At 42.4% G+C, this 14,086-nt stretch overlaps 1 protein-coding gene across 1 annotated transcript in view; it reads right to left on the reverse strand.

Annotated features, from left to right (window-relative positions):
- Positions 1-2,930: 2,930 nt before the first annotated feature.
- LOC145392090 (uncharacterized) overlaps positions 2,931-14,086 on the reverse strand; it is a 74,790-nt gene continuing 63,634 nt past the window's right edge. Inside the window, exons 7-8 of the mRNA XM_080266545.1 lie at positions 3,796-3,947; positions 2,931-2,969 (exon numbers count right to left, since the gene is read on the reverse strand). Coding sequence (XP_080122671.1) covers positions 2,931-2,969; positions 3,796-3,947 — 191 coding nt within the window. The remainder of the gene's footprint in view (positions 2,970-3,795; positions 3,948-14,086) is intronic.

Below are 14,086 nucleotides of genomic sequence, written 5' to 3' on the forward strand. Positions count from 1 at the left end.
AATTCAAACCGTGGCGGGATTGCATTTGCGGATCTTACTCTCACCCGGAGGTAAGCATCCATCCCTTTAGCGTCAATCCCGACTGATGCACAGTGCGTAAGGGTTAAATACCCCCAAAATAGGTATACAGGCATACCTCGATATATTATACCTCTAGATGCAATACCCCGGCTTAACGAAGGGGGCAGAAATACAGAAAACCCTCAATGTAATGAACCCTGGTATTGCGAATTTTGGATATGACAAATGGCCAAATTGCGACCAAACTTTCCCTGGATTCTGCGAACAAAGGTCGTTAAATGAGGGGGAAGTTCGGGACTCAGCCCATGGTGATAACAGCAGAGTAAGTGTACTATAACAGTACTACACTATACTGTATTCTTATTAAGGTATTATATTTATATGTACAACTTCATACAGTACTGTATTTACATGTACACCTACATAAACCATTGAATTCTCCATGTAAAACTTCATACAGTTAGTTTAAGTTATGTCTGAGCATGCAGGACCGAACAACTCCCCTCATATAACGACATGAGTTCGGTAATCACTCGGAAATACAAACCCTTCATAATTAGCGAACTTTTGGATATATTGACACACCCCTCTCCCCAGTTAGTTAGTTATATTAAAGGTTTCCTGTACCACCATACTCCACCTAATGATGGCCAAACCCTGATTTAACGAAGGGTTTTGATTTTTTTTTAACGATTTTTATTATATTTTAGACTAAAATTGTGTGTCTAGGTTGGTTTACAAACTGTTTTTAGACTTGGATTAATGTGTTTTAGCCATAGGTGGGGTGAACGCTGTCATTTTGGGGTACAGTTTACTAAGCATGATTGTTTCCAGACTTATATTTGACGATTTCCAGATTACATTTGTAGGTTTTAGTGTATTATTTACAGGTGTTAGGGTTATGTTAGCTTCCTTTACAGCTGTTAGGCCATTTAGATTGGCTTTAAACTTGTTTTTGGGCTCATCTGGGTGGGTTTTGGACTTGGTTTGGGGAGAAACCCAAGGCTGAAAAACGCATCCCTTTACTTCATATGTTAAATCTACCCCGATATATGATACCCCACCTAATGATGGGTTTTTACTTAACCAACAGCATCGTTAAACTGGGATATACCTGCACTCAACCCTCAGCTATCACGGGTTCCGCTATAGCGTATCTTGCTATCACGCCTATATAAAAAACTACCCAAATACCTTTATCATGCACTAAATGCCTGCTATTGCGCATCACAAATGTTCAAAAATTTCAAAAAGGCCAGGCTCCAGTGCTCTGCCTAACCAACAAAAGCTTCACTTCGTGATTGGTCGTGTGACGTCAGCGCCAGCCGAGCGCTGATTGGCTGCCCAATCGAGTCTCCTGCCCGCCAAACCATTCAAGTGCGTGCCCTCAGACCGTTAACAGTGATAGTGAGAATAATAACTTTTTTTATGATATGACCATGGCCAACGTACCACCTCCCCGTCCCCCTACCATCACCCAACATAATGCTGCAGCACCTGGCAGGGAAATATATAAGAGGAAGAACCTAAGTTATGCAGATAAACTGGAAATGTGAAACTTATAAAGAATGGTGGGACCAAGCGAAGTGTGAGGAAGAAACATAACATCAATGAATCAACTGTGAGGGGTCTTTATAAGAATTGTGATCACATCATAAAACATGCTCATTTTTAGACTATTATATATTAATATGTGGTACAAAAAAGGTATCTTAGGGGTAAATATTGAGGTCATGGCACCAATGAGAATTACTACCATAAGTTCTTCAATTCGGCTATCATGGTTTCGGCTATAACACAGCCATAGCGGGACCAATTGGGAGTGATAGCCGAGGGTTGAGTGTATTTTGTTTTTTCCACTCACTTCTTGCAGGCACAATTCAACAGTTAACTACCTGTGTTGCATATGTACCAAAATTACTTAACTTGAGAACATGCGTTTGTTATGATACAGGTAGAGTCACCGCACCTGTCTGGTAATGAACTACCTGGATGACTGAGTCAGTAATGGTGGGCAATTTTGGTTTTCTTCTCACTGCCGTCAATCCTTATGATATCAAACTTTTGGGTAGTTAACAATGGCTTCTTCTTCCCTTTCCTCAAAGAAGTTGTAGGCTTAGGAGGGTTACAATCAGCCATGATAACACTGGGCAAGTGAAGCATGCATGGGGGGGGGAGGGGGGGTCCTCTCACCACTACAGAACCACACGCTAACAATGGGGAGGAGACAAGACACTGAGCCGGGCACCGGGGCATCAAGTGTGCACGTCCTTCATGCTTGGCATGGGAAGGATGCACTGTGATTGGCTTACAGTAAGTGCTATGCTCGAATATGATTGGTTTAGTAACTGCCATGCTTGACTACAAGTGGTTTACAAGCAGCTAGACATGCAGGCTTGAGGTAATGGTGGTGTGTATTGCACTAGGTATCAGAAATGCATCACTTTTAAGGCTGCATTCGTGAATTTTGTGTACTTTCTGCGAGTTACTGATATTGCAAGCAAACTGTTGCATTAAGCTGCTGCGTATTATGAATCCACTATTTAGGATTGTACGATTTAGATTCCTCTGCAGTTATTTGAATGTTGGGATGAAACAGGGATATATCATATCTCCATGGCTGTTCAGTATCTTTCAATCTATCTACTCATCTATTTGTCTATCTCGACGGATAATTTCATAAATGAAATACAGTACTAGGTAGCGTTGTGGATGCAGGGGCATTCTTAGTGGATAAGGTTTGGAAAATGCCAGTGCAGTATTGTTGTCTGCTTATGAGAATGCACTGTTAACTGATGAAGAGTGGGAGCTGCATGGCTTGGTGAATGAGTTTGGAAGTGTGTATAAAACAAATGGTTATAAATGACTTTAGCTACAGGTAATGTCTTGGAGGGGGGGGAGAAATGAAGTCACAGGGTACACAGTGAGGCTGGCTGGTCAGCAACTACCTTGACACGTACAAGGTCAAAAGCAGATTATCAGAACTATTAAATCACCAGTTATGAGGAAGATAAGAGGAAAGAGTCACTTTCTCTGAAAAATAAAAATGAAAGTGGCAGAATCATCGCAAACAAAGCAACACTACACACAGCCCGAAGTCTGACTGCATGATATTTTCCTGCAAGGGCAATTCACATCACAAATGGGACGAGTCCCTCATTTGCTCACTGGTTTGCTACAGTAAATGGTCATGCAGTATTGAGAGGGGACGGGATTCATGCTGTGTTCATCTAGGCCAAATCTGGTGGGCTTTAATGTCAGAATTTCCCTTCTGTTCTATGAATCTGTAAAATCACTTTCTCCAAGGATTTTTCAGTCACAAGTCACATTCTAAACATTTCACATTGTATACAGTGCATGATGTGTTGTATATGACCGTACTGTAAATACAAAATTCTGAACACAGCCTGTGGAGTCACATGGAGAGACAGGCTGTCAAATGGATATAAAGGAGCGTTGTGGTGTGGATGTGGATGTGATAGGAAGCGTTAGGAGGAACACACTGAGGTGGTTTGACCATGTGGAGAGGATGGAGGGTGAGAGACTGATGAGGAGAGTGTATGTGGGTGAGATGGATGGGGGGGAGAGGGAGGGGGAGGCCGAGGATGAGATGGAGGGATGGGGTGGAGAGGTATATGAGAGAGGGGTGTGTGAGTTGGGAGCAGGGCAGTGAAATGGCGGGGGACAGGGCAACATGGGGGCGATTTGTTTGTGGCCACCCCATACTGGACTGAGGCATCTAGCAACAGATAGATAGATAGACAGAACACTTACAGCTGAGGCACTTGAGTTGATAAGGTCATCTAGCGACAAGTCCTCCTCTATGTCCTCTGTAACCTCCTCCTCCTCTTCCTCTTCCACATCCCCATCTCTGCCATCTCTCTCACTCATGGAGGAGAAATCATCTTCATAGTGCTTGTCATCACCTAAAACAAAGTGGGCTTGATATAACACAAGCGCTTAAGAAAAAGCTTGTAGTTTTCATACATGATCCATAAAATACCTGTAAATTTGGGTTAATTATCAGAAACATACAAAATAAATGAAGGGTAAAGCATAGGCAACAACAGTTACCAGTAAGTAAATAAGGAGCCTACTCAATGCATTTTTTTTTTTTTTTTTTTTTTTTTTAATACAAGGAAGAAGGAACCAAAGGCCAGGAGCCTGCAAGACTGTTCCCTCCAAGAAAAAACAAAAGCAAGATAAATGAAAGCCCAAATTCAAGATCAGTTCATTTTAACCCCTAACCGCTGGGCTAAAATTCTGCTTTCACCTCACCTCAGTACAGAAAAAACACAATATAGCTCTACTTCTAACCTTAATATCTCAGAAACTATAGCAATTAGGGAAACGCATTAAAGACCGTATAACTCACCAACTCTCTGTGTTGTAAATGAAAGTACTGTATCCCCAGGTCTGTAGGTTGTTGCATCGATGAGTAATGACGTAAGGAAGAGGACTAATTTTCACCACAATAACAGAATGTGTTCATGCATCTGCCCATGGCCCCGACTAAGGCTTTGCTCTCAACATGAGAACTTCTCTAGATAAACTAGACACAGTGTCCAAGGCACGCCCTATGGCACTATCACTGAGTACTTTCCTATTATCCTTCGAAGGAGGCTTAGCAGGGGTGGTCGAGGCAAAAGTCCATGTGAGTCGGGAACGAAATGGGACGAGAAAGGTTAAGAAAAGATCGTCCTACACCTGGCAAAGTCACAAAGAAGACTGAGGTATGGTTGGGCGGGCTGGTGAGAGTCTCCCCAGAACTTTTGGTAACGAGATAAAATGGCCGCCACTTCAAACTGTCTGTATTTCCTACTTCCTATGATCTCCAGTCTTTCAAACACAGTGTGACCAGGCATCTCAAAATGAAATGAATGGATCTTGAATTTGGCTCTCTTTTGTATTGTTTTTGTTTTTTTCTTGGAAGAAACCATATGTGGGCTCCTGGCCTTTGGTTCCTTCTTTCTTGCATTAAAAAAAAAAAAAAAAAAAAAAAAAAAAAAAAAAACTGTGCTGGAAAAACAAGTGTGGTTCTTACCGACACTTCACACCACCCGGCCACCGATTTTTTGACAGTTCCAACTGACATCTGGTGGTGGCTAAGATACACCTGCAGGTCAAAGGCAGTGAGAAATGCAGACAAAGGAAGACAGTTCCAAAGCTGACTTGTTGCATACATGAAGAACTAGGAGTAACAGTTAACTGTTGCATTAGAGAGTCGGACAGAAAAGGGATGAGAATTTGTTGCCAGACGGGTGCTACACACCCACTGTTGTGCTGGAGGAATGCAAGCTCAGTTCGGGGTATGAATATACTGTAGTACATTAACACTTTATCCTTGCATTCAGAAGTCTGCTTTATAATATGCTTCAACTCCCTGCAACACATGAGGTATTTTTTTTCAAAGTATTCCCTGAAAATCACTTCAAAATACAAAGTTATCAATGAGTTCTATAAATACAGGCAAACCTCACTTTACAACTGGGATGTATTACTGGAAAACCAATTGGATAATGACTGATAATAAATTGCACAACTATAACATGGGTTCAATGGAGGTATGTTTCCGGAAATGGTCAACAATCTGACATAACTAAGGTTCCATCTCATCTAAACTGGTGGATATTTTGCTTCACTGCACTTCACTTCCTACTTTAACCCGTCCCGTCCCGACTGATTTTCCACCACTGACTCCCCCCAATCCCGACCAATTTTGGGAAAAAAATTATCTGGCTCAAACCTCTGCTTTTGGTGAGACACATTGATAATTCATAGATAAATCGCTCACCTGAGGTTTAAAATAGTCGATACAGGTAGCAGTACCCCTTACCTCACTAGGTTTTCTATCAGGCTGGCTCCAAGGAAAACAAATTCTATGGGAGGGTAACTATTCCACACCACTCATAAACGGTATTTTTTTATTTATTTGGTATGAATTTATAAGAAGTACGAGAGTATATTGGTTTTCACACAGTAATATAGGCAATATAAGCATTGTTTCACTCACCAAACACATCAAAATACCTGATCATCATTTCTGACTGTTTCTTCCTCTAATGCTACGTAAACTTTGTCCTCCACATTGTCATCGATTGGGGAATCACTCTGGCCCTGAATTTCGTACCATGGCACGACATGTCTTTACTGGCCAGGTCACTGGCAAAAGGTGAATTGCTGAGACAATGGCATGTGGAGGGGGGGGGTCATGCAGGGTAAGGCATTGTCCCTGCCTGGCATCTTGTAGAGGAAGGTGTCCCATGTACAGTAATCCCGCATATTTCGCGGTAGTTACGTTCTTGTAACCCCCGCGAAAATTTAAATTCGCGAATACTCTATTAACAATTGAATCTTGCACTTGTGTCCACCATGCTGCCCATCACACAGTCCATGTCCATACTGATTGCGAGACAATTCGCCGTCAGACAATTCCCCGTCAAAACATGGACGATTCCCCTTCAGAACAATTCGCACCCTGGATGATTCCCCGCCATTCTATAAATATACTAATCAATACTTTTATAAATATACTTATTATTAATTAATCAATACTTTAATAACTATATTTCAGTGGAATCCAGCAAAGTCTATGTTCAGTAGCGTAGGTTCTGGATATTATTTATTAGTTGCACCTTTAGTCAATAATTAACTTGTTTCTTCCTCGCTGTAGTCGCCTTTGAATTATATTCTAGCGTCACCCATAGCTATCTTCATTAATGAAGGCGAATTATCTTGTGTGTTTGTTGTGACTGCGAATTGTCCCGAAACCTCCATACTCATCCCGAAATACCTTCTTACAAGATTGAAAGCACATACTCCATTATGAAGGAAAAACGTAAACATCGTACTGTAATACACAATTATCTACACATTTATTCACAAAACAGTACAAAATGAAAAGATGCATTAACTGGTGATAGCAAACACTCGCACGGTCGCTTCTTAGCTTGTCCAGTAACACAATTTTCTCTGCTAAGGTCATAACTTTTCTTGATCGTTTTGTCACTTTGGAGTTCTTACTAATTGTATTATTAGCCTTTGGTGAGGCTGGCTTACGTCCTGGGGCCATGTGGAAAGCAAGTGGGAGGCAAGAGGCTCGTATCATAGTGCGGTTGCAAGTACACCACACACGTGAGGCAGTCAGGCATGGACTGAGGAATGCGGGGCACAGAGCAGTGTTGCCATACCCAAACAACGAAATTATGCTAGGGCAGTGAAAAAATTATGCTAGATTGAGCAAATTTGTTCCAAGTAAAAAATGAATTATGCTAACTTGAAGCTAAATGATAAAATTCTATACATATTCATACCACATATTAATCATGTACTGTTTATTATGAAAATATTAAAATGAACCTACACACAGTAAGAGGGTAAATATCGGTTTTCTGCCCATACTGCTTTTTCCCACGAAACTTACGTTTTTCTGATGGATTTTGATGTGATTCATTCGATTTTGAGCATCATTTCCATCGGAAATAACCAGATTTTGAGATATGACCCCCCCCCATCCCCCTGCAACAATGGGGGATCTTTGGGGAATCGGGGGTTATAGGGAGGGGAGGAAACACAGAAAATAGTCATTTCCGACCGAAATGAAGCTGAAAATCAAATGAATCATACCAAAATCCATCGGAAAAACCTAGGTTTCATGGGTAAAATACAAAGCTCAAACTTATCCTAACCTAACCTAACCGAACCAAACCGAACCTAACCTAAAACCTAACCTAACCTAAGGGGGCGCGGTAGCACAGTGGTAGCACGCTGGACTTGTAATCGGGGGATTGCAAGTTCGAGCCTCGCCAGGGCTGCCGTGCCGGGAGGGGTAGCTCCCTCCTGTAACCCTAGTGGGGCTATATAGTCCAATACAGGGCTTAGCTCGGGGGAACTCCATTTCTCCCATAACCTAACCTAACCTAATCCAACCGAACCAAGCCCAAACTGAAAGTAACCAACTATTCAAACCTTACATTTTCTTACCTTATTCGTCTCTCTCTCTCTCTCTCTCTCTCTCTCTCTGATTTGTAGCTTTTATAAAATTCCAAAAATATTCCATTCCATTCAAAATTATGCTAGAATGATGCTAAAACTTCTAATATGCTAAAAAATATTCCAGACTCGAAATTTTATCAAAATTGTGCTAAAAGAATAAAATTATGCTAGATATGGTAACACAGGCAGAGGGGCCGCGGGAAAGGGACAGAGGGTAGCGTGAGTTTACCGCGCTACAATTGGAAGTTGCGGGAATTTCAAATTTTTTGTTTTCTGTATATTCAAGGATATTTCAGTTGAACTTATTAATGCTAAGAAAATCCGCGAGAGGGCAAAACCGTAGACAAAAAATCCGTAAAAAATGCGGGATTACTGTATATGTACCAAAAATCAAGCGCAAAAATTGAAAATTGTGCAAATTAGGGACCTTGCAATTGATGCGCGTTTATAAACATCAACGGGACTGACAGTGACAAAAAGTGTGGAAGTATATATACGTCAACGGGACGCGGCGGGTTAACACCAGTGCTACACTTTTGTTTGATCACTGACAATGACATACCAGACAGTGATTGAGTTCAAAGGCCATTTTGGAACAGACATGTGAGTGTAGACAGCAGGCTTGTGTTGGTGACCACTGAGACTTTGTACTAGATCACAGCAACTGTATAAACAAAAAGGGCAACTGCTGTCTATCCATCTATCTATTGCCAGATGCCTTAATCGTGTAAGGGGTGGCCACAAACAAATCGCCTCCATGTCGCCCTGTCCCCCGCCATTTCACTGCCCTGCTCCCAGCTCACACTCCCCTCTCTCATATACCTCTCTACTCCATCCCTCCATCTCATCCTTGGCCTCCCCATCCCTCTCCCCCCTTCCACTTCATTAACATACATTCTCCTCATCAGTCTCTCACTCTCCATCCTCTCCACATGGCCAAACCACCTCAATGTGTCTCTCCTAACGCTTCCTATCACATCCACAACCATACCACAATGCTCCTTCACTTCCTCATTTGTCAGTCTGTCTCTTCAAGTGACCCCACATGCTCCTCTCAAATATCTAATTTCCACTACTCTCACTCTTGACTTCTGTCCCTACAACAAGGTCCAAGCTTCACTTCCATACGTTAAGAGTTGGCATCACAGTACTGTCATGTAGTAACTTTTTCACTTCCATGCTCACTTCCCTGTTTCTTATCACTGTTTTCAAGGAACTAGCAACCTTTCTTCCTTGCTGTACCCTTTCAAGCACATCACCCTCTAAACTTCCATCCTTACTCATCACACTACCCAAGTACTTAAATGCACTCACATTTTCCATTTCCTCATCATCCAACCTCACTGTACATTCACTGACTTCACTTCTCTCAAAAACCATAACTTTACCCTTCCCTACATTCACCTTTAGATTCCGTTTCTTACACACTCTCCCAAACTCATCCACCAAGCCTTGCAGCTCCCCTTCATCTTCACTTAACAACACAGTATCATCTGCAAACAATAGTACAGGGAGCAACTGACCAAAAAACTGTTTAACCCGCCGTGTGCCAGAGCCGTTTTAAAACTGTCTGACATAATGCCGTGGCCAGTGCCAGTGTCGTTTTAAAACGGTCTAAAATAAAAAACTTCACTGTGACCGCATTTTTCAAGATTCACGGGTAAAAATTGGCAGGCATGTAAGGTAACTGTTCCTCTACCATCCCCCAGGCTGTCAAGGCCATACACTCACTCGCTTCCCCCCTCTCGCTCTCTCTGCCTCACTCTGCCTGTGTGCCTCACCCAGTGCTGTATATAGTGAAGGCATTTTGTAAATATTTTCATGTTAGTGTATGTTGTAAATATTTTCTTGTAAGTGTAAGGACTATATAGTGAAGTCAAGTTGTAAATACCTTCTTGTAAGTGCCAGGACTGTATGTAATGAAGTCAGGTTGTACCTATCTTCAAGTATGTGTAAGATAATGCATTCACAGTGAGAAAGACACGAAAATTGTGACGGATGCTGAAGTAATAAGTGATCAGAAAAATGTACTGAACATTGCTATACCTTCCCAGCATAAATACCTGAGTATACCTTACACAGAAAGCAGCTTTCTCTCATGTACATGGTGAGCGTTAGAGAGTGGCTATACCTGTACACGAGCATGTAGGACTCAATGATACTCATTTTCGAGCCTCGGTGAGCATTTTAACGGCGAAATTCATTGTTTCCACATCAAAATCTATCATTTTAGCCCCCCCCCCCAAAAAAAAAGGTAGAAAAATGGCTGGCACTGGGGTGACCCAGAGGGCTAAAAATAGCCGGCAAGCGGCGGGTTAAACTGCTTAAAAGAAATAAATAAATAAAAATAAGTACATAAATAATGGATGGAACATAACTCTTTTCATATGGAATTGCAGCAACTGTTTAAAGGAAAATGTGCTAAAATCTTATGATCATAATTATGCTGTATGTCAAGTATTGTTTAATGGTCAACTGTAAAACAAGGTTTACCTGTACAGACCGTCCTCGTTATTATGATGAGATGCGTTTGGGAAAACACATCATTGAGCTGATAAATCGTTAACAGGGGATAACACAAAAAGTATCGGGACGCGTTGGAAAGCCTTGGGATTCCCCCCCACACCAAGTCCAAAACTCACCCAAAAGAGTCCAAAAGCAAGTTTCTAGTTCACCTAAACTCCCAAATAGCTTTCAAACATGCTAAACTAAGTCTAAAAGCAATTTATAACTCACCTAAACCCAAAAATAATACTGTATCTGAAAATCATGAAAAACAAATCTGGAAAGAAATCTAACTTAGTAAACTGTACTAAAAAATGACATGTTCACCCCACCTATGACTAAATCACATTAATCTACAGTCACTACTCGTTTTACGATGGGGTTACTTCAGGTCATACCTTATCGTATACCGATTTTCTCGAAAATTGAGAGATTGAAACATTATAAAAGGGGAGTTACGTCAACTCAGCTTCCCAAAGTCACCTACCCAAGACTGAAATAAAAATGACAACCCATCTTAATAAACAGGCTCGAAATAGCCCCAGCCAAATCTACAGTGACTCTTCTCACAAACTGGACAGCAGAACACAGTCACATCCCACACCTCACCATAAACAACACCCCCCTACCACACACACACACACACACCCAAAATCTTTGGTGTAACATACAATACATCAATGTCATTTAAACAAGACATCACAAACATTAAAAATAAAATAACACCAAGACTCAGTGCTTTGAGGTCACTTGCCCATACAACATTTGAACACAACAAAGAAACCACCATCACAGTATAAAAACAATTCATACGTTCAGTGATGAATTATGCAAGCCCTGCCTGGGCTTCTAACCTCACCAAAACACACTACAACACTCTACAGACCATACAGAACAAGGCCCTAAAAATAATCACAGGCTGCACAGCTACTACACCCACAGACCACCTACATCAAGAAACCACAGTCCTCAAAGTCAAGGATCACCTAGACATGAGAGGCACCCAGTTTCTTGCTACAGCCTCCACAAACCCACAACATCCACTACTGTACTTGGCAGCACATCCACCCACACCAAGGAACATGAAAACAATACCCAGCACACGATACCATACACAAATACTGTCAAACCTTCCCCCCTCGCCCACCTCAGACCAGCTTCCAGAAGCATATCCACACTCATATCACTCGCCGCTCCAATCAGTCACTTAAAGACAACACACAGCTGCATGCACGGCCTCCTGACATCCACCCTTCTGAATCCTATCTTCCTCGTGAGGACAGGGTCCACCTGGCCAGGCTGAAATGTGGGCACCATCCAGCCCTCTTAAGCTACCAGAAGAGGCTGGATGACTCTGTTGCTGATGCCTGTCCAGGATGCAACACAGCACCCCATACTATTAAGCACATTATGGAAGGCTGCATTGCACACAATCATTTGTGCCAACAACACAACATACACTTTTTGAGAGCTCTGTGGGCAAGCCCGGTCTCGGCCATGGCCTTCCTAAGGGACTCAGGGCTGTTCAGCCAGACTGCCTAGGGAACAACTACTACTACTACTACTACTACGTCCTGAGTCGGTCCAAGTCGTCTCCAAGACCAAAACAAACACTATCACACCAATACAGGCAGCGATACTCACGTACAGTAAATCGTTCCAACAACACAACAATCACACTTGCGTAACGTTGGTCTGGTGCTACACAATGTATAGGCCTGCTGTAGCACAATGCTTGGCTGAGAGGTGACAATGGCGGGGGGTGGGGGGACACACGTGAACGAGTGGAAAAGACAGGGCTTTGAAGGGATGGCAGGACCGCAACTGAACCAAAACAATGCTCTGCACGCTGGGGCCGCCATCTTGCCTGAGACAAGTGACTGTCGCCTTGCATGTGCCTGGCACTTCGTACAAAATTTTCCGAGGGCAATATCATTATAGCAGGAAATTCATCAGAAACTGGATTTTGGGCTGAACTTTTCTGTTATCATCGTAAAGAATTATCGTATACTGAATCAACGTAAAACAAGTAGTGACTGTATGTCTAAAAACAGTTTATAAATCAACCTAAACGTTTCTGTCTTTTGCTTTTGAAGGTTTCAACAAGCTTGCATGTGTCAGTCTTGGTCACCTAATGGCAGCTCTCTATACTGCTCAATCTCTGGGAGCTTCCCTACTTAGTTCCTTAACCCTGAGGTCAAACTCAATGACCTCATCCCACGTCTTTTCGGTCTACCTCTCACTACCCTTCCCCCAACATTAACACTTCTCACTTTTGGCACCCAAATTATCATCCCTCATCCTCTCCACATGCCCAAACCATCTCAATCTACCTCTCATCACAACTACAATACATTTCAGTTCCATCTTACCTCTCAACTCTTCCATTGTACACCTAGCGCCCCAAGGCCTTGCACTGAAGGACATGCTGCACATCCAACTAATCACTGTCATTTCTGTACAGTTGAGCCTGTGAATATCCACTTCCTTTACTGCCCAGGTCTCACTACCATACAGTATTACACTCCCAACATATGCCACATACAAAGATCCCTTAGCAGGGAAGGAGAGCCCTCTAAATGTTAGGAGAGGCAATAGCTCCCTGAAATTCTTTCAACCACTCCTCACTCTAGCCACAGAATTAGCTCCTGCCCCACCTCCAGCACATAACATATCTCCCAAATAACAAAACTCTTCCACACACTCAAGAGACTCACCAGCTAATTCAATCTTTTCACGCCTGGCAATCTCCACACGCTGTCCCCAACACACCGCTCACATGAAATCAGCATTATCTTGCAGTCTACCTCTAATACTACTACATCTCTTGTGCACCCACTTATCACAAACACTGTACAAGATATAATTACTTCCCATGTCCTTGTGACAAATCACACATGGCCACTCTCCCTCTTCTCTGACAGCATTGTCCCAGCCCTAGATACCATCACTTTTGTTTTATCTGCATTTTCTCTTATGCTCTTGTGCCTCATACCATCTCTCCACTCCCTAAAAATTTCCTCTGCCTCCCTTTTATTCTCTGCAACCAAAACCAAATCATCAGCATACAACATCTTCCATGGGAGTCCATTTCTGAAGTCACGTGAGAGGGCTTCAAGTACCATGATAAACAACAAGGGGCTCAAGACTGACCCATAATGCACATCAACATTCATGGAAAACTCATCACTCAAATCTTCATTCACCCTAACCTGGGTGCGAGCACCCACATACATTGCCATAATGACCCTAATGAAAGGGTTTCAAGTACCATGATAAACAACAACAGGCTCTAGACTGACCCATGATGCACATCAACATTCACGAAAACTCATCACTCAAATCTCCATTAACTCTAACCTGGGTGCGAGCACCCACATACATCGCCATAACAACCCTAAACAGCCACTCCTTCATCCCAAGCTTTCTCGCTGTCCACTTCGCCACCTCTCTAGGGACTCTGTCAAAGGCCTTCTCCAAATCAGCAAAAACAAAGAACAGTTCCCTTTTCTTTGCTATATATTTTTCCCGAAGCCACTGAACAATATGGCATCAATGATCCCTT

This window comes from Coenobita brevimanus, chromosome 21 (genome assembly GCF_032717465.1).
Source record: "Coenobita brevimanus isolate Jiangsu-jjx chromosome 21, ASM3271746v2, whole genome shotgun sequence".
Taxonomy (NCBI): Eukaryota; Metazoa; Arthropoda; class Malacostraca; order Decapoda; family Coenobitidae; genus Coenobita; species Coenobita brevimanus.